This window comes from Terrapene carolina, unplaced genomic scaffold, assembly GCF_002925995.2.
Source record: "Terrapene carolina triunguis isolate 2854851 unplaced genomic scaffold, T_m_triunguis-2.0 Scaffold374, whole genome shotgun sequence".
In the NCBI taxonomy this organism is placed as follows: domain Eukaryota; kingdom Metazoa; phylum Chordata; order Testudines; family Emydidae; genus Terrapene; species Terrapene triunguis.
Window position 1 is genome coordinate 17,168,521 of NW_020664725.1, and position 27,804 is coordinate 17,196,324.

At 51.3% G+C, this 27,804-nt stretch overlaps 1 protein-coding gene across 1 annotated transcript in view; it reads right to left on the bottom strand.

The window, feature by feature from the left end:
* Positions 1-27,804, bottom strand: part of DSCAML1 (DS cell adhesion molecule like 1) — a 302,769-nt gene that overhangs the window by 75,357 nt on the left and 199,608 nt on the right. Inside the window, exons 12-20 of the mRNA XM_029912905.1 lie at positions 19,365-19,564; positions 18,278-18,374; positions 16,852-16,980; positions 13,470-13,637; positions 12,038-12,108; positions 9,916-10,156; positions 3,725-3,871; positions 2,867-3,022; positions 862-878 (exon numbers count right to left, since the gene is read on the bottom strand). Of these exons, the coding sequence (XP_029768765.1) occupies positions 862-878; positions 2,867-3,022; positions 3,725-3,871; positions 9,916-10,156; positions 12,038-12,108; positions 13,470-13,637; positions 16,852-16,980; positions 18,278-18,374; positions 19,365-19,564 (1,226 nt within the window). The remainder of the gene's footprint in view (positions 1-861; positions 879-2,866; positions 3,023-3,724; positions 3,872-9,915; positions 10,157-12,037; positions 12,109-13,469; positions 13,638-16,851; positions 16,981-18,277; positions 18,375-19,364; positions 19,565-27,804) is intronic.

Below are 27,804 nucleotides of genomic sequence, written 5' to 3' on the forward strand. Positions count from 1 at the left end.
AGGCTGAGTACACTGCACACACCGCACCCCTGTACCGAGGGCTCGGGTTCGACACTTCTCCCCACAGGCTTAATCCCCCTTCAGGTGCCCGGTAAAAGGACCTCCCTGTAAACAAGGATCAAGGTCCATTCCTCGCCAACCAAAATGCTTTATGGGTCCCTTCCATAGCTGAGGCTGAGCGACCCCCCTTTAAGAAGGGTTGAGGTCTCTGTGGGTTTGAGCTCCTTAGGACCTAGCCTTTCAAATGCCCTGTGCCATTGACCTCTCCCTGTAAGAAAGGTGCAGGTCTCCCTTTCTAACTCCTCTTGGGCCGTTGGCACTTGCTGGGGAAAGAGACCACCCTCTCCTGAGGGAACGGAGGTCTCTTCTTTTCTGCGCTTTACGCTCTGGCCCATTGCAACGCCCCCGGCTTAGGGACCACCCTGTAAGGAGGGTTTGGGTCTCCTTTGCCCTGCTAATTAAGCCACAGGTCACTTTGACACGCCAGGCTAAATGACTGCCCTTTAACCAGGGTGTAAGGTCTTATCCCTCGCACGTTTAAACTAGGGGTGCCTTTTGGTGCCTGTGGCTGAGTGACCCCCTTTTAAGAAGGGTTGAGGTTCTGTTTCTCTTAGTCACAGTAAAACCAGTCTCTTGAGAGGGTTCAGGGTTTGTCCTACTAGCTGTCCCGTGCCCTCCTCACTCATGCACTCAACCAAGTCAAAGCCAGCGTCCTCTGCATCCACCTGGACCCGCGTTCTGCCGCATTCTTCACTAGACACGATAAATCGACCCCACTGGATCGATCACTGCCCGTGGATCCAGCGGGTAATGTAGACAAGTCCTAACAGAGTGGGCTCTCGCAGCACTAACCAGACTCACCTGTATGGCTTGCTCTGCTGGGATGGAGGAAGCTCAAAAGGCAAAGGCTACAGGGACAGATCAGCAAAGAGGAAGACAGTCACTGACCTTACTGCCCCTGAGAGCGCATGGAGCAGGTATAAGATGGGGATGACGAAAAGGAGGAGCTGGAGGCAGTCCCTAGCTCTGAGCAGAGACCCTACGACCCACAGAGAAACTGAACCCTAAAGAGCGACCAAACGCCTGCCTACGAGACTGGCCACCTTTGCCTTTTTCTTCTACTCTGATTCCCGCCTGCTCAGGGGAAGGAGAAGGGAGAAGACCTGTTTTTATTTGGAGAACCCCTTGTATACCGCAGTCAGAAGGATTATGTAAGAGCTCCAGTCACGGTCTGCTGGGGCCAGGGGTGCCCCACCCACCACCTCATGCACACACACCCTCCTCCACCACCCCATACATACCCCCCCCACACACACACACTGTATTGTAAACGTGCCAAATCTCTGCTCCATTCAAAGTCTGCCAGGGAATCAGCTCAGCTTTCTGCAACTGGGACTGCGTGTCGCTTCTTAACGCGAGAAGAAGGGGAAGAAGTAAAAAATCAGCCTAAATTCCTGTCTAATCCTTTATGAGCCCTAATTTGTCTTTCTTCTCGATTCTGTGGCCTGGGAAACATCTTGGCTGTTTTTTTCATTGCTAATCACTCATTCACAGCTGAATCTTCTTAATTCTAATTAACACGTGTTAATAGTGTATCAGCCAGGGTAAGGGGAACACACACAGATGTTTAAATCCATAACCTCCCCCACCCCCTTCTCTGCTAGCACCAGTGGATGTGGTGAGCCAAACCTCGGACCTGAGAAGAGCAAGCTTTGCTGCACCTCTTGGAGGGAGGGATTGTTATATAAAGTATCTGAAACTCAGACCCAACTGCACTGCTCGGGTTGCGGTTCCTTTATGAAGAGCACAGGGAGGTATCGACTGCCCAGAGGTAGCAAATGCACAGGGACTCCAAACAACACAACCAGGGTGGAATCATCTGCCCTCAGGGCTGTCCCCAGCCAGAAGAGAGGATGCCAATCCCCCTGGGGCCCAGTGCAGTTGGAAGGGACAGACACCAAACCTGGCTGACACCTCCCTATCCTGCGCTCAAGTCTTTCTGCTTGATGCCCCAGCTATCCAGCCCGATCTCAGCATGGGAGCTGGGAGGGACAGACTGGCTGAGAGCTGTGGACAAGTAGATTAAGGCATCAGAAGCAAACCCCTGAAAGGAACCGAGAGCGGGGGGGAGAGAGAGAGCCAGGACAGCCCCATGCCTGCGCACCCCTAGAGGACTCCAATCCAGCGCCGATGACACCTCACGGCATCTCACTGGAGAACCCCGGCGCATCACTGTACTTGGGAGGATGGGGGAAGTGAGTTACATGGGCTTCCCATATCCTCCCCTCAGACTGGCCCAAACCACCCAGCAGCAAGAATGTTCTCAGCTCAGCCTTAGAGACCCCACTGGCTTGGCGCAGTCGGGGGGCCAGCATCATATTCCATGCTGGCCAGAGGGCTGGCACGACGGGGGGGGGGCGCTGGGCGGGGGGCTCCTATGCAGCAGGCACTGGGCTAGCAAGCAGGGTCTAGGGCTGTGCTCTGCAGGGGGAAAAGACAGGAGCTGGGGCCCTCCCAGACTGTCTGGCTGAGTCAGCATTTGCCATGGGGCACTGGCTGGAGCCACTGGTGAGGGCAGCCCATTTCCTCAGGCTCCTCAGTCAAACAGGCACTTAATATTGAGCAGGGCCATTATCTTCCCCCTGCCACCTCCTGCTCCTTTGCTCTCTCCTCCCAGCACCTCAGGCATGCCATGCCATGCCCTAGCTAAACCAGCACCCCATGCCCTGGCTGCCCCAGCATCCCCACCCCGACTGTACCAGCAACCTTCTTGCCCTCCCCCATCCCCGACCTGTGACACCCCCCCCCACCCCGCTCCAGGCCATTCTGGGCAGGAGGGGCCCCATCATGCTTGAGCATCACTCACTGTCCTCCTTGGTCTGGATGTAGAGGACGCTGCTGCGGACACCGTCGCCGGCCTGCGTGTATGCCAGAACCTGGACGCTGTAGTTGGTGAACTTCTCCATTCCCCGCAACTCCACTCGCTCCCGCGTGGTGGTGATGTTCTGCATCTCCCCCCACTCTGCAGTGGAAACACGACAAGGGGATCAGTCCGGGGCTCAGAACCAGCCTGTTCCCCAGGCAACCTCGGCAGGCTTAGATTCGCTGCTCCCGCTCACCCTCCCATTGCAGGACCTGGGCCATGCACTTCCAGGTGTCTCAACCAGGCACCAAGATCACTCATTGCTTTCAGGCCAGGCAGAGAGACAGGGACAGCGAAGCTAGCTGCATTACAACCCAGATTACCAGCCCATCTCCGCAGAGCTATTCCTTCAGCTTCTGGGCCCAGCTTCTGACCTTCCCTGTGCCCAGGCTGGGTAATTCCCAACTTTCCTCCCACATGGCTCTGTGGACTACCAACGCACAGGGCCCCTGAGAGCAAGCGTGGGGACGGGCTCCATTGCTCAGCTCTACAAGCACAGGATCCAATTGACATGCTGGCCCAGGTCACAAGTGACATCCTGGCTCTTTATGGACATTTCCACAGTCACGGGGAAAAAAACCGAGCAATGCAGCAGGCATGGCAGCGGACTGCAATAGCCGGGAGCTTGAAAGTCAGGGGCTAAGTGGAGTTACAGGTGTGTGTGCAGGTGAGGCAGGGGACTCGCACATTTCCAGCCTCCATTATGGCAGATCTAGCCACGGGTCTCAAATTCGTGTAACATTTTAGAATAAGGAGAGTAAGAAACAAAGCAAAAAAAGGGAAGCCCATCCGAGCCCTCACCTCCGTCCATATAGAGAGACCAGAAGATCACCCTGTACCCCTTGAGCACGCCATTCAGGGTACTGCGCGGGGGCTCCGACCAGGAGATCACAGCCACATCTGACGTGATGGATAATGCCCTCACGTTCTCCGGGGGCTGGCTGGGAACTGATGGAAGAGTCCATGGAGAGAGAGAGAGAGAGAATGAATCAGTGAGGGAGGATGCAGTGCTATATGAGCAGAGCATCGGTAATGCTCTCACCATCTGTCTGTTCAGGTAGTTTAGTCCTCACAACATCTATTCTTAGGGTTTGGCTCCCCGCTGCATTTGTGAGCAATGAGCAGGTAAGAATTTCTGACTCTCAGATTCGCCATCTTGGAGCACGTGAGAAGCCAGACCACAACGGGGTGCTACATGCAGTTGGATCCCAACTGGACTGGGTCACAATTTCCCAATGAAAAAACCATTCCCATCAGAAAACATGGGCTCATCAAAACCGAAATGTTCCCACAGGAAAAATTATGATTTCATAATTTTGCCTTGTGTAACGTTTTGTTTTGACTCAAAATATGTGGTTTCAGCGTGACATTAAAATGACATTTTATTTCAAATCAACATTTCAAAGTGAAGAATGACGCTGTGAGATATCAGAGCACTTGACTTTGATTGATAAGTTCTGAAAAGGGTCGATTTGCAAATGTCCAAGTGACGCATTCCATCTCTTCCAAAGTTCTGTGAATATTTTTGATATTTTGAGACAAAAACAAAAGTTGAAATATTGGAATTTCCAGGGGCTGGAACTTCTGCTTTCCACCAAGCTCTAATCCCAGCCTTTCTGGGCAGCTAGGCCAGCACCTCTCACTGCGCCGGCAGCTGCCCACCCACCAGAGAGGGCTCCATTCTGCAGCAAAGCTTGGACTGAGAGTGATGTTAGCAGCAGCCCAAATGTGGGTTAGAACATGCAAAACTGAACCAGTGGCAGGCAGCGCTGGAGTCAGGGAGCCCAGCAGAACGGTCCTTTGCTAAAGGGTGGGTGCTGTCTAGCCTGCAGTCCGAGTAGGGTAACACAGCGTACATCTACACTGCAGCTGGGGAGGTGTGATTCCCAGTGGAGACAAACAGATTCGCAATAGCTCAGCTCGAGCTAGTGTGCACAAAATAGTGGTGTGGGTGGTGCGGCACTGGTGGGGGCTTGGGCTAGCCACCTGAGCTCAGATACAGGGGTCAGGCAGGTTTGGACTTGGGTGGCTAGCCCAAGCCCCAACCAGTGCTGCAAAGTCCATGCTGCAATTTTTACTGTTACTGGGAATGACACCTCCAAGCTGCAGTGCAAACACAGCCACAGGGCTGCCACCAGTCTTGACGCTAAAGCCCTGGTTTGAGCATGCCCTGGAGTGAAATTAACCAAATAAAGGCTGAGTTTGCAGCACAGGGTCTTGTAAACTGAGTCATGGCTAAAGGAGCAGACCTGCTGCTATCTATTGAGAGGTCATCAAAATAAAGTGGCAAACAACATACGTGAGGCTGAGCTCGCGAAAGCAAAGGTGGACTCACATAGAACACAGTTTCAAAATGTAGGGTTAGGGCTGGGGTTGGCCAGTGGCAGATTTGGGGTTGGGAGGAGAAGGGGGACCGTGGGCTTGGCATAAGGGTGGGACCAGCTTGGGCACTTCTACAGGCTGGCTGCTTAACACAGGTGCTACCCCTAAGCAAGCAGCCAGGTTCCAGACACCCTCTTCTGCCCAGCAAAGGGAGCTCACTGCCTCAGGGTGTCAGGGAACAGGCGGCAGGCATTACACAGAGGTGTCACCCCCGCCGGGGACATTCGCTAAGCCTCAGAACCACCAGCCCAATGGGGTCATGGCTACACAGCATCGACGCCCAGGGAGCCAGCACTGCAGGTGCTGCGCTGCCTTCTGGGAGGCCTTCCAGGGGTTTACCCTTCCATCTCCAGCGCCACGCTGCTGAGCCATTCAGCAGGGCGGAGGGAGGCACAGCACTGGGGGTTCAGTCTGACCAGCCCCCTGAATTCTCTCTGCTTTTGAAGTTGAGGATCAAAACTACAGAAGGGGCCTGGCATTGGGTAAACAGAGCAGGAAGAGGTACCAGAGCTTTGTCCATATTGCTTTGTATTAATCACCCGGGGGAGGGCCTGGGGTGTGCCACACCCACACCATTCATTTCACATCTCCGCTGCCTCTGCTCTCGTGAAGTCCTGCCCCTTCCTGCACATTGTCAAGAGAAGAGCTGGAGATGGCAGGGGGCAAAGTGGATTGCCAGGCGGACCTGTGAAATACCCCCAGACACAGGGCCAAAACAGCTTTCGTTTGACCCAGGGAACTCTCATGGGACTCCTGAGAAGTTACATAATCCCACTCCAGGATTGTGGTCTCTGCTCAGCTACAAGTCAAACCACTCCCGCTTTCCCAGGTGCTGTTCTGGATGGCAGCATTTGAAACACACCTGGCAGAAAGGGGACCCGAGCTGGGCTGGGACCTCTGCGTGTACCAGAACACAAGTAGTGCTGCAGAACCAGTAGGGTGCCCAAGGTCAACACTGTGTGAAGGACACCCTAGAAATGTGTTGCTCTGCAGCGGCACATCTATCCACCAGGGAGATGCAGAACTGACCCAGCCCCAGAAGTTTTGCCCCAACCTTCAGTCCACCAAAAATTCTTTGCCAGCACAACTGGGTGAAACTTCACAGCTTCTTCAAAACCAACTAGAGCCCCGTAATCCAGGAAGCAGGAAGAATGTCTACACTGCACTTAGAACAAAGGGAAGAAACAGGAGCGCTAGCTGGATGCAAGGTAATTAGATCCCATTGCCCCATAAGAGGTAACTCTAATTTTTATGAGCATTTAAATGATAATACATCATCCTAACGATCCTCTTTGAAAATGATTATTGTTTCATATTACTTAGGTGTAAAAATATAAGCACCATGTAATTAGGGACTGAGTGTAATAAACTAATACAGAGAGTCCGTTTGAACAAAATGAAGGCAATATAATTATGGAAAAGACACTATTGCTAAAACAGGGGCCCTTGAATACCCCAGGAGGAGTGCTAATAGAGCCAGGAAATGATCATGCTTTGACAGGCTAATGAGAGCCTTAATTAAGTATGAAAAACTGCTGAGCAAATGCAGTGTGAAACTTTTTTTTTGTTTTTAAAATGACTCCGAGGCCAACCACGATCTCTCCCCAATGGAAACCTCTAAGGCACTTTGTAAAACAACCCTGCAAGGAGCAGGTAGAGCAGCTGCCAGCGCTCACAGGCTGGGCCTCCTCCAGCTGCTACCTGCAGCTTCCAGGGCACGTTCAGCCACTGAAAAAGGCTGGAAGCTGAGCCCGTGCCTGGCAGGGCAGCACAGGCTGGGGCAGCCCCAAATACCCATTAAGGCTTAGCACTTACATAGCACCTTTCAGCCAGGGACCTCGTAGCCCTTGACACTGGAGGGCAAGGACTGCTAGTCCCACTTTACTGACATGACCACTCTGGTGCAGAGAGGTTACATGACTTGCTGCAGGTCACACAGCAAGTCACTAACGGAGCCAGGCACAGAACCCCACCTCCCCACTGCGGCACTGCGGCGCCCACGCCCCCTTGCTCCCAGATGGAATTTATGAAGCTCTCCTATTGTTTGGGCAGAGGGAGTGTGTGTCTTGCGGTGAGAACAAGGGTGCATCGACCAGGGCTCTATTCCCAACTCTGCCAATAGCAAACCATGTGTGATCCTGAACAAGTCACTTAACCTCTGTGCCAGAGCTCACGTCAGCCAAATGGGCATAACACCTACCTACCGAGCAAGGCTGCATGAAGCTTAATTAGCACCCCCGAAGTGCTCTGAGCTCTTCAGAGGACAGGTGCCACTAGACGTGCAGGGCAGGACTGCAGTGCATATGATTGTGTCCCCCTTGCCCACTGAGCTCCCTGCCTGGGCTGGGAGCCTGCACACGGTTTCATGCACCACCTGCCAGCAAGACCCTCCATGCTAAGCTCTTTCCTTTTTAAATAGAACCTTCTTCTGTTTAATTCCCTCCTCCCCGCCTTTTGCTTCCTTGTGATTGTTGTTGAAGTGCTCCCTGCCTCAGCCCTGGCAGAGGGAAGATCGGGGCTGCTAGCAAAACAGGAATCGTGCCATGAGCATGAAAGAGGAGATGCAACCATGAAATTTTAAACACAAGATGAAATAAATGCCAGCCTGAAGGACAAACTCGGAGCACAGAGCTGCGGGCATGGTGCTGCGGAAGAGGGGTCCCCAGTCACCTCGGATACTCTGACATATTGTCTTTGTCTCTCAACTCATTTGCATGAGCTGGAAGTAAGTATTAATCATAAGAAAATGAATCGGTTCCTTTATTGAGAGCTAGTCCCCTGAATTCACATGGCTGTTTTCGCAGCATTCAGCTGTATGCGCATGGCTGTTGGCGTTTTCCAGGCTCTGAAGTTTGCTTAACAGAAAATTACTCCAATTCAGCTAGAGTCTGGTCTGTGGCAGCCATTTGAACAGGACGACAGATTCACGTACCACCACCTGGCACTGCCACAGTCCCTCCCCTCCAAGGGCCTTGGCGCATTCTGCAGATATTAGCACAGCTACAACAAGGCGAGCAGCGTCAGCCCATTCCACAGATGGGGAAGCTACATCACAGAGGCCATGGGTCAGATTTTCCCATGTGGGTTCCTAGCGTTAGACATACAGGGCCTGATTTTGAGAGGTTGTGAACACTCGCTATGCCAGCGGAAGTCAATTGGAGCTGTGGGTGTGCAGTACCCCGACAACCAGGCTTTTTGTATGTCAAGCTAGGAACCCAGAATCAGAGCCCACTTCGGAAAAATCTGACCCAGATTTGAGGCACCCAAAATTTGGCCCTATCTGACCCAGTGAAACACAAGGGAGATGGGTAAGTCACTTCAGCTGCAATTTGCAAAGGGGCCCAGGAGAGTTCACGCAGAAGCCAGGAGTTCTGAGACCACTAGACCACACCCTCCCCCTGCAGGGCAAGTGGGGTGGGGAAAGAGTTTGACCCAGTTTAAGTGACTAATGTTCTTTGCCAGGTACCAATGCTCTTTAGAGGGCACAGACAGATATTTCAGTGGAGATGCACCTGCATCAGCTCCTAGGCTCTATCAGAGACGGTTCATGGGGTGGGGAATTTGCTACTTCCCTGCTACTCTCAGATCTCTCTGCTGCTGGAGACTCAGCTGATATAGGAGGAAGATCAGCAAAGTAAGCAGATCCTTTCCATGAAGTGTCATGCAGCTCAGAAATGAGACACTGAGGGAAGGTGCAGAGGCTTTCCCCATCCTGGGTTTGAATTACTGGGGCAGGAAACTCAAGCCATTTCCCCCCTATGCAGGTAGTTTGAAATACACCAGAGTGGCAGGGGCTCTGCCAAGAATGGCCTGGTAATACCGAATCAGGTAATAGCTCCTGCAGGATTAGTGGGCTCTCCATTCACTTAAGAATGATCAGGGATGTGTAAATCCACCCTGACATCCCTTTAATTAGACTACAAATCCAGTGTAATTTGGGTCCCCGCACACTGACTCGGGTCTTTTTGTTTTTGGGAAAAAATAATATTATATATATAAAAAATCAAAACCATGTGATATAATGAAAGCCAGCCTCCCTGTCCATCATGCAGGGAAAATATCACAGATGCTCTGCCCCTTACCAGAAGGGGGCAGAGCCCAAAAGCGTTTTCTGTGCTGGCCATGGATGAAAAGTGGGCAGAGGGGTCAGGCAGCTGTAAATTGCTTTCTACGCAACACACAGGAAATCACCAAGATGTTATTTCATAGAGGGAAGGGCTGACAGATGGAGCCAGAACGAGAGGCAGAGACACTGCTGCCCACCTGCTATATACGCTCTAGGGCCTTGCCTCTACTGAGTTTCAGCCATGGGTGGCCAGCTCCCTGGACTGGGGTAGACAGTCCAGAGTTGCTAGTTGTACCATTGCTGTTTGCTATGCTTGAAAGCAGGGTGCAAATCGTCTACACTAGGGGTTTGCATGATGCTAGCCAGAGGGTGCAAATCCCCTGTGTTGACAAGGCCTACCCCACCTCGAGTTTCCACTGCTGCTGCCCCAGACTAATCAGGCTGCACCCGAGACCTGGAGAACAAACACCCTCAGAATGGCTGGAGGCCCTTCCAGATGTCTCTGTGCCCTTGTCTGTATGCCCGGGCACCTCGGCATGCTTACCATCCTCGAGCGTGGTGGCATTGATCTCACTGGAGGAGGGCCCCGTCCCTGCGCGGTTGAACGCCTGCACCACGACCCCATACTGTGCAAACTTCTTCAGGTTGTCCAAAGTGTAGACCTCACTGTCCCCCGTGGCCTTCATCTCCACAATGCTGTATTGCCCGTTGCTGCCGGGGCTGTTTTCCCGGTAGCCAATCTGGTAGCCACGGATCACCCCATTCTGGAGTTCTTTCTTTGGGGCCTGCAGAAGCGGGGATACAGATGGAGCAAGGTCACAGGATGGGCAGCATCCACCCCTACCTCATCAGCCCATCAGTGCTCCCCCAGCACTGCCAGGGACAACACGCAGCAAAACGGGAGGTCTTAGTGACCTGAAGCAGCGTGCCCATGTGCACTGAGCCCATGTGTTCTAATTGCCGCTCTGCTCAGAGCTAGGGCAAATACTTCATGTGCTTTATTCACCCCTGGGGCTGATCCTACTGACCCCAGCTCACAAGGGGAGAGAGCCTGTAAGACTGTCTCTGAATGCGTATGGTGCTTTGGAAATAGAAATGGCTGGTTAAGTGCCAGGAGTTTTATTAGTGGTCTACAAAGCCCTTTGCAACTCAGCTCTCCCCACTTCTCCTGCCCAGCCAGGGCAGGTCTTCCATTGTTCCCTAGGTCCATGCTGGACTGGGATGAAGACCAGACTCTCTCAGCTGCGGGGAAGGGCCTCCTACTCCCTCTCTGACTTTCTTTAGGGCACACTTGGGTGCATTCATCTGAACTGGCCCATCCTGGCTGTTTGGGCCCCTTCCTAGTTTGTGTTTCTTTGCTGTTTGTGTGTAATCTCATTCTGCATCCTTCGTGCCAGGGGGCGCTGCTTCTTTGGAATAGTGAGTGGCTCATCTTACAGGCGACGAGGTTTTGCTCCTGGGCCCTATCCTTTGGTTTTCAGTCTGACCGGATCTTTGTTGGTTGATTTTTTAAAATACTCTTGCATTTTGGCTTCTACTAGGCAGTGCTCAGATGCTGATAATCAAATAGTAACAAAACCAGAGCCATTCAGAGCCTGGCAGAGGGGCTGATAACTGGATGCTGATTGGCTGATGAGGAAGTAACGATTTACAACACCTGGTCAGGGCTAGGACTCAAGTTGGATGATCTGATTAGGAGGGGGGGAAAGAGGCTGACAGCCTTAAAAATGCACGAAGCCAGGTTTAAATCAATTTTAACAATATTTCTCTGAAGCATTAAGAAATCAATAGGGCTGATTGCAAATTTATGTTATAAAGCCACAGCAATCCATCTCGCTGAAATACTCTTAAAACCAAGTGACTTATTTTTCAAGTGAATCTTATTTTTCATTAATCTGTTTTTCAATGCTAAAGGGGAGGGGAGGAATAGAAGATGGAGCCCTAAATTTATTGACTTGCTGGTTCATTCTGAAGTCTTAACTTTATAATCAATTTTATTTTTCCAATGCAGCTTCTGAAAAATAAATCTGATTCTAAATTTTATTGATCTTTGCGCAAGCATTTTGTAGCCAAGTGTCTTGATTTTTACATATTTATCCTTTCCACCCTGCATGGATATCCTGTAAGATAATAAGCATCTTATAAAACATGATTAGGAAGGACCTCATGTGACGCAACTGGGGTACTCATCTAGCCCTGAAGTTTTCATTCTTCTAGTGAATTTTACTTGGGCCTGGGCATCCTGGTGATAGGTGATGATCCAAGACATTCTGAGCCACAGGAGCAGGGCTGCTGTTTAGGATTGTCATCCTAGATATTCTTGCTCCTAAAACCAGCTTCCTTACATCACTGCCATAATGAAACAACTATCACGTTTAGCACATCTCTAGTGCATTTTCATCTAACAATCTCAAAGCGCTTTATGGCCACTAACTGACTAAGCCTCCTTGTGAAATATGTGAGCATTATATTTCCATTTCAGATGGGGAAAGTGAGGCACAGAGAAACGAAGTGACTTGCCCAAGGCACCAGTAGCTCTAATGTGCCATCCAGGGTGCTGTACAGGCAATGGGCCTGCCGCCTTATATCATTGACATTAGGGGTATCACCATGCCAACAGAACTCCACACATAGCAACCCCCTCTCTCCCCTGCCAAACAATGTACCTTCCAGGTGACCTGGATGCTCTGCGATGTCATTGGCTGCAAGGTGACATCCATTGGGGGCCCATCCGGAGCTGTGGTTAAACAGATCAAACAGAGTCATGTTTACAAGCTGCAGAGAAAGGAGTCCCTTGTAGCAAAACTTGCTTTAAAGAAACAACTCTCCAGTGGGGCAACCATCACAGGGGAAAGCCAACAACAGAGGGCTAGAGAAAAATAAATGCACGTGGGTACTATCACCTGAGTCCCTCCCGCCTTCTCTATTCTTGAAATAAACTGTGCTTTAAATAAAAGCTTTTTCATCCTTCCCAGTTCAGCTCTCATTTCCCACTGACTAATGCAGCACTGCTGAGTGCACAAGGGTGGTTAAAGTGATGAATGTAGCCATTCTAGAGAGAGGACATCACGCAGAGAGAGAGCGCACTCCCCATCTCAGACTTGGAGAACGTTATCCAACATGCCAGCTGTATTGCTCCTCCGATACACGTTTGGCTGGGCCCACGTGCAGGTCCTAGCCAGAGAGGAAATCAATCCCTTTGTGAGTGTTTGAGAAGAGGACTTGGTTCCTTACAGGGGTTCGCACACACAGTGAAATGAGCAAAGGTGAAACACACGCACATAAAAACAGCTGTGATTTAACAGCACAGATTTCATGCTCTGCTCAGAAATCTCTCTAAAAACTTCAGCTGAGGAATCTTGGTTCCCAGAGGCTCGCAGGTCAGTCAGTATATACGTGTGCATTCCTGCACATCTTCGGAATTGTGCAGGGGTCAAACTCCTGCTGAATCTCCGCGGGTGAGAGTGACTAGCTGAGGTAGCTGCCCAGGCGGGAACATTTGCTTTGCTGACGGAGACGCGTTCACTGCTGGCTTGTGTGCAGGCAGGCTGCACCACGCCAGGGATTTGCAGTGCCCTAACTGTGTGCTGAAGGTAATGACAAAGGGGGAGGCCTGAACAGCTCATTCCCCAAGTCCTGTGGCATGCGGTAGTATGGACACAGGCCAGGACAAGGAGCATCCCCCATCAGCTCCCTTATTCCCGAGTCGCTTGGTCAGGACCACGGAAAGCTCCCGGCTCCTCATTGCCAATAGGAAGACTGTGCTCAGCACCAAGGGCAGTTCCTGTGGCCTGGGCACAACTCATCAGTTGCCTGTTAATTGGCGCAGCGAAAGCCGGGACACGCTGACCCAGGCAGGGCAGCAATCCACTCCTGCCTGCGCACGGCCTCTCCCACACACACAGCCTCAGACTTTTCCCATCCAGCACCACAGGCTCAATTCTGCATCCAACGTAATTTGTCTTTCCCGGTAACTCCCTCTCCCTGTCACCTCCCGAACAAATGAGCGGCCAGAGTGCGGGGAAAGGCCTGTATAGCCAGAGAAAGGAGTGCAGGAGGCATGCACCCAGCAGAGGAAAATGCATGAGCGAGAAGCACCTGCTTCCTCAGTGCTGATGGTGAGCTCCTTGCTCGGCTCGCTGCGCCCGATCTTGTTGAAGGAGTACATGCGGATGCTGTACACGGAGGCTGGGTGCAGGTCCACTATATTAGCCTGGTTAATGGTGGGAGAGATGTTGCGGGTAGATTGCTTAAAATCCCAGGAATCTGGAAAAAAAATAACACAGTGAAAGAGGACAGGGATCCTACAAAGAGTCCTGGAGTTAATGGCTCTGCAGAGGCTCTGTCAGCCCCACAGGCTAGCATGCCAGTTCATTTTGGTAGGATCCCAATAACACAATGCCCCAGAACTTGCATCTGCCTGTCTCACACACCACCACGTCTTCCTGTCTCATGACTCCCTTCCCACTGAGCCACAAACATGCCAACTCCTCAGTGCCCGGACACATTTACGCCACCCACGCAGGGCAGAGCATCTGGAACCTTCTGTAAACAGCAGGGAGTGCTGAAGATGGAGAAGGAGCCGTGCTTGGTAATGCCAGGAGATGCATGAACCTGCTGCCAAGAGTGTGCTGACTCACAGCTGCGGGTTGCTGAAGTGTGGAGCCGATAGCTTATACAGTTCCCTCTTTTTGCACCTAATTCACCAAGGCACTGAGCACTTCCCTCCCCACTGGCCTCCAGGGGAGCTGAGGCTCTTCAGTGCTTCCAGGAATCGCTCAGTATCCTGCAAGATCAAGCCCTTAATGCCTAAAATTATCCTGATGAGGAGCTGGAGCAGTACATGGGTGAGGTGTATGGGGCTCTGTGTTTGGCCTGGGTTTAATTAACTTGGAAGCAAAACAGACACAGACACAGACAGACACGCATTATTTTTAATGGGGTGAGCACAAGTTGAGATATTTCCATTTCATATCTGATTGTTCAGAAAATCATCATCAGCTCATCTCCTGTAGAGACATTGTTGAAAAGCGACAGACTCTAGTGGAGGTGTGGGAAAGAGGCAGAATCTTAGGCTTCCAAAAGAAGGCACCTGAAATACTACCAGAAGATTAGGAATCTAGATCTTCCTACTGAACTACATATAGATGTTGGATTCATTTTTTAACTAAATAAAAACAAATAATACAAAATGAAATGTTTTCCTGATGTCCCCCACCACACAAGGCGCTTTCAAGATCGGAGTGTGATGTAAACATTTCCCTGAAGCTTTGACAGCCCAGTTGCAGCAGGAGAGCTACACAGGGAATGAACCGGGCTAGTTTCACTGTCCAGCCATGACTGTGATGTGCAAAAACCAAACCAACAGCATTCTCAGCGCAGAAAGGGGCTTTAGATGTTTAAGGGTCTTTCTGTTTCACAGGGGTTAACGGTAAAGCAGGGCAGGAAAACATTTCCCCAAGATCATGAACACAATACAAAAGCATAAAACACGTGCACAGGTCAGCAGTACCGTCCACATGTGCTGTACCAGGACAAAGTCCCATTGCAGACGTCACACATACAATTAATCTTCCCCATTCCCACTAATAAAAACCCAGAGGGGGCCAGATTTTCATTTACACTCTGGTCTATTTTCTGTGTTCTGGCAGGGTAAAGGGGCCTTGCAATGAACCAGACTTTGCCCACTGCCCCAGAGGTGTACGTAGAAATCAGGCCTGATCAACTCTTCACATGCAGAGACCTCAGAAAGGAAGCCATTCGGGAGAGGAATGCGGTGAGGGTTAGGGTTACACTGCTCTACAAACACCGTTTAACATGTCCGCTATGCACGCAGCTTCAAGTTTGGCATCACCACAGATGTGCCGCCCAAACGTGCCAGGCAGAGGCGCCAACGTGAACTGGGGAGCTCAGCTGAAGAAATTAACAAAATTCCTCCTGGCAGCACTGCTCACTACAGGGCATTAACCCAGGCTGGATCACAGCAAGGGGGCCAAAATGGGATCTCTGGTGGCAAAGGGCATTTTCCAGCCATGCTTCCCAGGCAATGGGCCCTCAGGGGAATTTCTGGGTCGATTCGACCCAATATTCTGCAAGGTACTGTGACGTCTCTGAAAAGTGCCTTTTCCCATCAGCTCGGACAGCCAGGCCCGGGATGACTATTTTATTGTTTACTTATGGCCTTTGTTTATCTGGTTCCCACGTTTCAAGATGCCAGGTTTTTCCCTCCTTGCTTTTGTATAACTTCAGGTTTGGCTGTTTGCAAATATTGTCTCTTTTAACATTCCCTTTCAAACGCTCCCATCGAACACAAATTAACATATTTCATTAATGCCGCTCTCTCCTTTCTTCATCAAAGGGACCGGGATGCAGAATATTCCCTTTAAACACCATGCAAGAATGCACAGACGAGGCCTGCATCCCCTCCCTTCCCTGGAATGGCCCCACCTGTCCTCAGGAGGTGGAGAAAGTGGCAGCAGAAGTCCCAGAAGGAGACCCCTCTCCCCAAGAAAGACTGGGGGGGGGGGGTGAGGCCTGAACACCCTCCCTGCCACTGCTGAGAATGTGGGGCTGGAGCCACAGGGTGGCAGGGTGCCAGGGTCCTGGCTGGAGCAAGATGAAGTGTTTCTTCCCCTGCCCCTCTCCCATCACTGAGCTGGCGGGACCAGAGCCCCCTCTCCCAGGGCAGCCCCCGTGCACACAGGAAGCAGCTGCAGCAGCTCAGGAGTCATTTTAACCAGTGCAGGTGGCTCAGTGCTTAGAACTTTGCAGGCGCGGGCTATAAAACTCTCCTTTCAGAGCATGTACTGATCTGCAAAGTCACAGTAAGATCAGCCTCCAGCCCGCTGCATTGGGAACAGAAACCTCTACACAAAACTCAGTTCTGTTCCACTATTCCAGCAGGAAGCAGAAAAACGACCCTGGTAATTCCCAGCAGTTCGGGTCTCACCGACAGTACCAAGTAGAGCTGTGGGGGGGGGGGGACGGGGACAATTTTGAGGTTTTGAAAAAAATTTCCTGTTCAGAATTGACCCAAAAAAATCAAAATATCAAAAATATTTGCAAACCAACCCCTTCCATATAATTCGCTGAAATTTTGAAATGAAAAGTAATTTTGAACCAGAAAACCAGAATTTTTCACAAAAACGTCAAAATTTAATGTTTCAACAACTTCAGAATGCTTTTTCCTCAGAAACTTTTTGAGTTGAAAAATTTGTGGTAACCAACCCTTTCCTGCAAAACGCTTTGGTGCTGTCAAATCAGCCTTTTCTGACAAAGGCCATTTTGTTGAAATATTCCCTCTAGCTCTAATGATAAGTTCTTCCTCAAGCATAGTAAACGTGATCTCCTATGCTGACACACAGACTATTGTCTTCTTCTGCTGTTTTAGATTTGTACCCATGGATAACAACTCCACAGAAGCACGTTTGTTTCAGTTTAGATTATACATACGTAGCAGGGGGAAAATGCAATCACCTACCAGATTTATTCTTGTATTCGATATCAAAGCCAGTGATGATGCTGTTTCCATCAAATCTCTGAGTCCAGCGCAAGTTCATGCTTCGGGCTTTCACCTCACGAATCTCCAGCTCTGGAGGGTCAGGAGGCTCTTGGAGAGAAAAAGTTGAGGCCAAGTGAATAAACCATTCCCAGCAATATGAAAACCATTTCACCCCTGATGGTGACATTCTTCCCTTCCCACACAGAGGAAGGGAGTTGGATGGTTACTTCATTTTGTTTGCAGGAGCTGACTTGCATTTTAAGGCCCAATGGATTTCAGGGCAGAAGATCACAAAAGATCTTGCAGTCAGAATTTAGCTGGCAATTTTGTTGACGATGCTGAAGGCAGACCAGACCCAGCTCCCTGTCCCGTAGCTGTATCGGTTGTGCAGACTTCACATGCATTAAGCCTGGTTTGTACGAAGTGAGCGGGTATGACTCAAAGACACACGGGCAAGCTGCATGTGGAGTAAGAAGCAGACCTCTTTGTGCAGTCTCTGTCCTGCATGAACTGCACATGATCTCATACTTGGCACCTTCTCTGCAACAAGCTTTTGCAGGCCATGACTCAGGAAAGCACTTGCATATGCGTTAAACACAGGCTTAAGTTCCTCTAAATGGGACTTGAGCGCATGATTGAATGCTTGCTTGAACAGGTATGCTCTCTTCATCCCCACGGGGTCAAAGATTTGTAGGCTATAAACCCACAAGGGACCACAGTGATCATCTAGTCTGACCTCCTGCAAAGCACAGGCCACAGGACTTCTGGTATTAACACCTATTTGAACTAGAGCAGATCTTTTAGAAAAACATCTAAACGCGATTTAAAATTTTCCAGGGATGAAGAATCCACCCCAGGTGACCCAGGTTCCTCTCAGGTGTCCAGTTCTGAGCGCCAAACTTTAAGAAAGAGGTGGACAAACTGGAGAGAATCCCAGAGAGAGCAACAAACATGATGAAAGGTTTAGAAAACTTGAGCTATGAGGAAAGGATAAAAAAATGGGGATGTTTGGCCTTGAGAAAAGACAACTGAGGGGGGTACCTGGGAACAGTCTTCCAATACATTAAGGGCTGTTATAAAGAGGGCAGTGATCAATTGTTCTCCACGTCCACTGAAGGCAGGACAAGGAATAATGGGCTTAATCTGCAGCCAGGGAGATTTAAATTAGATATTAGGAAAAACCGTCTAACTCTAAGGCTAGTTAAGCTCTGGAACAGGCTCCCAAGGCAGGCTGTGGAATCCCCGGCACTGGAGATTTTTAAGAACAGGTCCGGCAAACACTTGTCAGGGAAGGTCTAGGCTTACCTGGTACTACCTTAGCGCAGAGGAAGGACTAGATGGCCTCCCCCGGTCCCTTCCAGCCCCACATTTCTATGATTCTACCTAGCAGGTGGAAAACAAGTACCTTGGACAGTGAGCTGGATCAACCCTCTATCTTCACCATAAGAATTGATCGCATGGCAGGAGAAGAAGACGGAGTCCCCCCGGTCGGCTGGTTTAAGCTGTGGATATGTAAGGGGTAAAAATGAGACCGTTTCAGAATTTCGCTGCCGTTGTGACAGTGAGGGCACAATATGCCTTAATGCAGGAGACGTGCTTGTTATTCGCACAGCGCTGTAACTGTACAACTGGTGAGATACACTAAACAGAAAACACACAAGCCCAATTCTCCCCTTTGTTATGCTGACAGCCGGTGCAGCTACCCAAAGTGCCCCCCATCCATGCCTTACGGAGCGTGCACTCTAAAGTCAGGTGTTTCTCCCCACCCCAAACTGAGGCCAATGTCTAGATTCCTTTTCTCCCCTCCACTTTTCTGCAGTCTCTCCAGAGCTGGCCAAACCCCAGCGACATCCACGAGGCACATTTTTGAACTTACGTTTTAGTGGATTCAAGTGCCAGCAAAATGAGCTTACCAATCTCTAACAACACCCAATGAAAGCCTGGCCCCAGGCCAGGAGAGAAGGACCTGAGCTACTTCTTCAGGTGTGATAACTGTGCCACCCAGGCTCCCGACACCGAGGAGCTCACACACACACACACACACACACACACACACACACACACACACACACACACACACACACGGTGCTTCTCCACTGGAGTGAGCTGGAAAGTTTCCATCTTTGTTTGGATGAATTGAGGGGAAAGATTCATTTCATTGGAAGTTTTCCCTTTTTTGACACACCCAATAATCATCTTTCGAGTTTTAATTTTTTTCAATAAAACTGAAAAATTTCTCATAAGAAATTCAACAATTTCCCCAGCTGAGGGGGAAGGTGCTTTTTATAGAACAGCCTGAGTAATGCCACATGTGTGCAGTCAAACTGCTCTCAGGCTGTTCCCGACACAGGCAGGTCATGGAGCAGCAAATGGAAAGAGGAGGGTGACCCCTTGTGATCAGAAATGTAACCAAACCCCGTTGGAGTGTGAAATGCACCAGTGCTCCACTCATGGACCTCAGCGCTGGCGCATCTCACCCAGAGCTCTCTCACCTTGAGCGTTGAAATGACCTCGTCACTGTTATCCTTGGTGGTGATGGCATATCTCATGTTGCGGTCGGGGTCGATGACAGTGTCGCCTTTCTCCCAGCGAATGATGATTGGCCGCTCCCCTCGGGCTGTGCAATTCAACTCCTTCATCTGGCCCTTGATCGCGATGGTCGTGTTGGGATGGGAAGTGATCATGGCTGGGACTGAGAGGAGGGGAAGAAATGAGTAGCAGAGGCTTCAGAGACACGTGCTACGGTGTGAGGCAGAAGAGACCTAGGGAAACTTAGCAAATGCACTGTTCTGACGCTCACAACTACAGCAAATCGATCTGGCCAAGGCTAAACTGGCTGCCTTCAAAGCAGATTTACTGCAGAGCGCTAAGGTCAGCGATCCCCCAGCCACCGACCATGACCCCCTGCTGCCTTCCAAAGGCTGCAATACTCATGCCGGGTACTCTTCCCTCACACACAGCCCAGCACGTCAGAGCCATGTGCGGGGTCCCCAGGAGCTGCTGTGCCCACGAGAGGGGGGATCACTCCCTGCTCAGTTAGCCTGGGAAGCTCTGTGGCCAGAGAGGGCACCGGCCGTGGGGCTCCAAGGCTGAAATGAGCCAGGAATAGGTCTGCACTCTGTTGCTGGCGTCACCATCCCTGTGCCCTAGACAGCAGCAGCTGATGTGGCTGGAGCTGCCAGCCCCATAGGAGCCAGCAATAATCAGATACCTAATGAACGTTGCTCTCCGGCTCTAGTAACCGACCAGGCATTAAAGAGGGGGCTGCCAGGAAGGGCGGTCTAGTGGGCAGGGCAGTGGATGGGACTCAAGAGATCTGGGTTCACCTCCCAGCTGAGCTACAGATGTCGACATCTCATCTCTCCAGCTGTACAACGGTGAGAATACCGTCCTCCCTCCGTGGGGAGCTGTGCGGATAAAACCCATTCCCCACTGCAAGGCGCTCGGACACGAAAGGACCTGGCTAACTGCAGTACTCAGCTAGCGTGTCCTTACTCTGCACTATGTGCCCACTAAACGTTAGAGAGAACACGACATGTATTACATGTGTGGCCAGACTCCAGCCATGCTCCACGGGGTGAAAGGCTAGAGAATTAGGAGTTGTTAGTGAACACACACTTCTGTATTAACTGACACAGCGAAGGACTTCCGTACTATTCACAACAAACCACCACCACCACATAGGCCCATTTAATTGTGTTTTTAAGCACATTTGAACCAGTCCAAGATTTCCCTCGTGCTGGGGATGCGCTGAGACACACAGGGGCTAATTTCCACCCCTGCACTTGGAGAATTAAAGACAATTCTGCCATCCCCAGGCACGTGGGCAGGGCACACCCAACTCCCTGCTCAGCAGGCTCAAAGTTTACCCCACAAACAGCATCAGTGAGGTGGCCAAATGCCGTTTATCAGCTGCAGATACAGCCAATAGGCCATGCAGTCAGAAACAGAATCGTTTTGTTGCATTATACAGCTCAGGATCATAAAATAATGAAGCAGATAAATTTTATAATGCATAGCATTACACCAGCATATACAATAAAATGTGAAAGACAAATAACTAGGTGCAAGTTATAATGAAGAGAAAGCCTCCAGTCTGAGACACACGACTATGAATTATTGACTAAGGTTTTACACTCTCAAGGATGTGAGGAGGAATATTTTTCCATCAAAAATTTGCATAATTCACTCATATAAACCTGGGCAGAATAGAGAGTACGATTTTACATCGACAAGTCAGGCTTTGCATTGCAGATGCCAGAGATGTTTTTATATCCATACGGAATATTTAAATAAAATAAAAAGAAAGGCATGCACTTCCTTGCTCCTCTTTCCCAGCTAAAAGGGGCAGCTCTCGACCGACCCCACAAGAGACCAGACTGACCCAGTAACTATGGCTTGGCTCAGCTGGCATTTCCCACAATGCATAGGGGATCAGCGATCACACGGGCACAGAGATGGAGCAGCTGCACATTCTTTCACCAGCCTCACGCAGGTTGCCTGGAAAAGGTGACAGCCCCAGTATGGCCTGGCGCAGGCTGGACTGAACCCGTTTACTGGTGGGAGTCATTCAAGCTTCGAGGGCCAACTGTCACATTTCTGACAATCACTGGACAACAACAATGCTTTCCAGGGGCTTGGAGAGCGTACGAGTTGGCCAGGACAGGTCTTGGCCTTGGTCCCCACCCTCCTCGCACAGCCCCGGTTTCGTTTCAGCCTGAAGAGAAGACTGGCGAAGGGGTGGAGTCTCCTTGCTCGGAGACGTGCCAGCAAAGATGGCGACTGGGCATGACAGCTCGTGACGTGGTGGACACTGGGCTGTTGGAAGCTGAGCCGACACCAACACCATACGCAACAGGCTGCCAGGCAGTCGGAAGAAGGCTGTCCTGACCCTCTAGGACTTGCACAACCCATCTTCTTTTGTCTTCCTCCCTGCCCCATAGCTAACCGTTGGAACTGCCCATCCTCCAGCCAGCTCTGCGCCTTCTGCCCCGCACTCCTCTCAGCCCGGAGCACACCGCCACCCTGACCCAGCCATCTGTACCACAACACTCCTCTCTGCTCCAAGTCCCACTCTGGCACGTCCTCTCCCAGGTAGCTCCTAGGTCTCCCACGCAAAGAAGGGAGAACAGTTTCACACAAGATCAGATTGTAAACTCCTTCTGGCAGGGATCCTGTGCTCCTAGGTCACTGCAAACCATCTAACTCACAGCCAGTGCAGTATCAATAGCTAAACAGTAAAGTCCCAGTGGAGGAATAGGAGCTAACAATTCAGAGACATGCTGGAAAGAAAATGCTGGCAAGATTTCTCTTATACCGTGGTCTCCTGAACTCCTAGTACCGCCTTCCCCGCCCCAAAAAATAACCAAGGAGAAAGTGAAAAATAAGGCTGCAGATTATAAACCAGCCTTTGTGTTCATCAAAGGTCAATGCTATAAAAGAAAACAGGGCAGCTGTGTGGCGTTGTAGAGCGAAGACAAGCTTCCGAAAGAAAGGCCAGCTTTGGCCAGCGAGCACCCTAAAACAGTGATGATGAGACCCTGGCACCAGAGAGGGCGATCTTCTGGGTCCCAAGTGGGAATCATCAGAGAAACGAGCAAAGGTCCCTGCATTTCCAAGCACCTGCACCGCATTCCCCCTCTGGAGACACATGGGGCTTCCAGTCCTTCCTGCTGACAAGATGTGAGGGTGAGCAGGCAGTGTCTCTTGAGAACTCCCAACCCAGCGGCAGAGCTAGGCTGTTGGGATACACACACACACACACACATTCATATAGCCATGTAATATGTTATAGGTCATTGAGGCCTGGTATGAATGACGCGTGCTTGACACGAATACGTGCGTTGCAAGTTGGCAACAGAAGCAAGAACTTAAGGTCAAGAACTATTAGAACGATTTGTGCAAAAACAATCTTGTTATGTTCCGAGAAAAATACGAAGAATCAGCAGAAAAGGAAACACCACCAGCTGGACTGATATAAAATTGTATAAGAATTGGAGGAAATGGCACGCCTTGGATCGTGGCGGCCTGCCCAGGATTGTCTCTGGAATTGTGTGGGTAGAAGGCCTAGTAAACAAAGGCAAAGAACTGGGGACATGACGGAATGGACTATAAATGGTTGCCTATGATTTCTGCAAATCGGAGTTGTTTATTGATCCAGAGCCCTGTGTGGATATAGATGTGGTTTTTGCCAGCTCCCCGCATCTTATAATCGGAAGGAATCTCGACTGGCCATCGGGACCATTCTGACCTTTGGACTCTGGTATAGTATGTTTGGGGTATGAATGTGGAGTGAGTAAGGTTTGTTTTGTGAGTATTAGAGTATTATATACCAGCACTGTGTCCAGTATCTGGTTGCTCCCCATCCCGTAGGGAGACCTCTATTGTGGGTCTAACAAGGGAACCCGGCCTCTGGGAGAAATGAGCTGATTGCACTAATTACTGGGAAGGGGAAGCCAGCCAGCTTCTTGGCAATAACCTGGAAAACAGGGGCCTCAGCCTGCCCCCTCTGGGCATCTGCACACTGCTGGGGGGGGGCACTCAGTCCCCGCCCTTCCCCTGGCCTGGCCTGCTTTCAGCACCTCCAAATCTTTTATTTGGTCTTGATCAGGCACAGCACTAAGAATGCAAATCTGCAGGGGAGTCCAGCTCGCTGGCCTGTGTCCTTTGTATATTTCACACTCGCTGGATATTGCAATTGGCTACAGAAAGTGACGGCCATCTCAGAGAGACTGAACAATAAAGTGGAATTGCTGGCAGGCCTCCCACTACGATAAAGCCTTCCAAATAATGAGCCTTCGAGAATGCTTAGAGTCCAGTTAATAAAATACTCTCGGCCCCGCCACACTCCAGGTGCTTGTGCACCCACAGCTGGTGCCCAGGTTCCATTCCCAGCATGAGAGGATCAGGACACTGTCAAGAGTAAATCAAAGTTTTGCCTCTCTAGAGCTTCTTCCATCCAGCAGGCTTTGCACGCTGCCCTGCAGCCACTGCCGTGGCACTCATGCGAGGAGGGTTACCCCTATTTTACTGAGGAGGAAAAACTCATCCAGGGAGGTTCAGTGACTGGGCCTGGGTCACGCTATGAGCCAAGGACAGACCTGGACAGTGAACCCCCCTTCTCCTGACTCTCAGCTTGGTGCCCGACTCTCCAGGCCACATTCCATTTGCAGTAAAAGTACAAGAATCCTGGCCGAGGAAACGTACTGACCAATCAGCCCCGGTTGCGTGTGGTCCCCCTCCCCATCGTCATGTGCTGCGATGGCTCCTACCTAACGTGCCCCTTCCTGCTACGAGGGTTGGCACGACTGTAGTAAACATCATTCACCCGCCTCGCAAGCACAAACACACTGAAAACAAAACACCGCAGAGTCCCCGACACAGACCGAGGCTGCAGTTAATCTAGCTTTAGGAAAATAAATTTGGCTTTCACTAAAAAAGTCATTATTTATCCAGCGAGGGAGGAAGGCTGCACCTTCGCAATCCCCAGAGTGGTATATACCATGCAGGAAAAACAGGCTTGGGGGGGTGGGTGGGGGCTGGATAAGCAGGGGAAAAAATGTAATGCATAAACAAACAGCACTGCTGAGTCCCGCAGTAATATATGATAATGACAATCCGCAAAGGCAACACACACTGTTATAATGGGACACAAGAGAGTTTAATGAGCTACGACTTCTCGGCTTTCTGTGGCAATGTAATTCAATTAACAGCTACAGAAACCTTTCCTCGCTGGCTGCGTGTGCTAGTGGGGTGTGGAGCAGGCAAATCAGATTTGGGGGAGTGGGCATGGAGGGGCGGGGGCTGTGTCTGACGGCTGGCAAGGACGTCTCTGCCTTGTGACAAGTCTTCAAAGCACCCTGTAAAAATTCCGCCTGGGGCCCGCCCCCGAGGGAGCCGTGGCCACACAAAACTTTACACATGAATGGCGTGAGCCTCGCAGTGCGACTCCGAAGGCGCATGGCAGACGAAATGCTGGGTGGGAGGAGGGGATGGCAAGCAACTGAGGAAGGGGAGAACCGCTTCCCAAGCACCAGGGAACATGCGAGTCACCACAGGACACAGAAGCCAAGCGAGGGACACAGGAGAGAGCTCAGAGACGGGTGCAGGAGCTCTCCTCCCTGGGTCGCTGTTCCCTACCTTGGGAGGGCTCCCAGCACCCTAGTGCAGTTAACTGCTGGCCGTGTGGCGACTGCAGAAAGGACAAAGGGTCACGGCAGGTGTGTTACGTGGGGGAGGGCGGATGGCCGGACTAGTGACTAAAGCACAGGGCTGGGAGGGCTGCAGTCTGACATTGATGTCCTGTGTGACCTTGGGCGGGTCTGTGCTCCAGCTTCCCTGTCAGTGAAAGGGAGACAGCAGCACCTCCCTGCCACCCGGGCCTTGGGAACGGCGCCGAGATCCTGGCATTCAAGGGGCTACAGAAGTGCAAAGCACTGTAACAAATCTGTAGCCACCTTGGGCTTCCTGTTTGTCACGATGCTGCATGCCAGGCCAGGAGAAACTTCACAGCCCCACTGGAAACAGAACTACAGAACCCGCTGCCACAGCCCTTGGGCTAAAGGAGAATCTCGTAGCAGTAGAGGCCCCGTGACACACAGCTGGGCAGCTCTGATTCCATCCAATCCACAGCACTGGTGTGTGCACACACTAGTCAGTGCATTCGTGTCAACTAGTCTGGTCATTGCATGCGGTGAGTTTGGATTTCTTTGGGCAGAGGGGCTCAATGTGGGGTCATATTTCATGCTTCATTCCAGCAGGTGCTAGCCACCAGCCTCGTCCAGCTGGCTACGATGGTCACTCCTGAGTCCCGCTTGGGCCCCACCTCCATTGCATCCACCCTTCCAGAAACAGCCAATTGCCTCGGAGCCACGGTCCTCTTAGAAGGGGGGGGAGAAGATATCTGTCGCCATTGCAGCTGGGCTGTTATGCACTGGCCATTCCAGAAGCCCCATTTTCCTCTGCTGAATGGAGTCCATATCTCCCTCTAGTAGCTGTGGTTCACAGAGGTACCAATCCTAGCATCGGCTCAAGTGGTACAGGGCTGTGTTTGGGAGCAGGAGGTCTGGGTTCTAGCCGGCCACACCACATGTGGATGGTGTAGCTGATAAACGTATGTCTTCCAAGAGCCAAGACGAGAAAAGATTAGGGGTGGATGAGTTCGCTGCACCCCCTGAGCTCAAACCACCCCGAGCCAGTGCGATGGGGCAGAGGAGAGGGAGCCTCTTGGATCTCAAGGCAGCCTTCACCCCACAAAGCTTCCAGCCTCAGTGACTGCTGTCCTGCGGATTAGGCAGCATGAGTCTGGTAGTGAGATGAGCTGCCCCCGAAGCGCGTCTCTCCCCCAAAGAGAAGCAATAGGAAAAGACAGAACAGATGCACAACGGAGCAAGGCAAAGCCAGGGCCATCCTGAAAGGGGTTAACGGCCACGGTGCTCCCCGCTGCAGACAGGTGACCTTTAGAGAGAGGACAGAGATTCCTGGGGTTCCTGGTGCTTGCGTTGGTTACCCTGCGCCTCTGGGGACTGCTGCGCTGCACACAGCTTCTGGCGCATCTCTGCACAGACACACGCTCCCTGGTGGCCCCATGGTTCAGTTAACGGGAAGACGCGAAAGAGCAAGCGCAGAGTGAGACATACCCACCGAGCAGCCCGAGGAACAAGCGAAGCGCACAGCTGCCTCCCGCTCCACCCATCCACAGCCCGTCATGGCAGCGCTGGCCTTTGTGGAGCGGTTTCTAACAGAACTTTGCAGCCATCAGCTGACCTGCCCAGACCTCGCTTATCACCCCGATACCCTCACGGCCCAGCCAGCCTGCACCAGCTTCCCTAGCAGATGCCCCTGCAGAAAAAAGGGGTCAAGAGGCCAAAAAGACTTGTAAACAATAGGCACTGAAGGATCTGGCACACCACGGAGCTTTCAGATTTCCCCTCCATGGTGCTGCGCGTGTATGCTACATGCCAGGGGAGCAGTAAGAGCGTACAGCCCCGTGCACAGAGCAGAGATGGGCCTGGAACCACACACCCAAAATTTTGTGGGAGGAGGGGGTCCCTGAATCCCATGAGCAGCCTCCACCTCTGAACTGGCAGCCCGGAATCAGCTCATTAGAAAGCAGCGACCATGTCCAAACCTCTGTCTGAACTCCAGCTCTTTACAAATAACCCCAGACTTCAGGCTGTTTCCAATTCAGATCCAGATTGCGCAGCCGGAGCAGAGGAGGGAAAGGCCGTGCATGTGGTTGGCAGGGGCTGGTGCAAACCTTTTCTTCACTGCCTGCTGTGGAGGCTGTTCACAGCATGCCAAATTCAGGGTGCCACGTGCCAGTGCTCCTTGCGTGCCCAGCTGCAGAGCCCTCACCGAGTTACCACACACGTTCTCCTGTCTCCTGCCTGGGGGTGGGGCGACAGGGGCTGCAGAATGCGGCTGCCCCAGAATTCTGGTCTTTACAAATCCAAAATTGGTCCTACAGAAAAGTGATCAACCAGCAAACCCGGCACAGCCAGTCTCTGGGCAGGATGGGGGGCAAAAGGGGCATGGGAAAGATACACAAGGCTGCTCTGCAGCTGAGCAATTAGCCCATTTCCCTGGGAGCAGCGGGCTCGGAGGGCAGCTCTGTTGCAAGCTTTGCTTCGCTGACATGCACTTATTGATGTTTGATTAAAAGCAGCACAGTGGATGTAAACATATCAACTTCTCAGCGCTGCCGGGTTCCCGGGAGAGCAGTGTGCTGCCCAGAGAGGGGAAAGCAGCAAAACCAACACCACATACATTTTCCATTCTAATTTCCCACAGCCTGGATTGGCGCTCTGAGGATCAAACAGGGAGCTAAAGGATTTCCTGCTGCACCAATTCTCCTTTGGCTGGCTAGGGCTGTGCACCCTCTACAAGAGACAGCTCTCCCTCGCTCCCCTGCCCTCTCACCGCTTTGGGCCT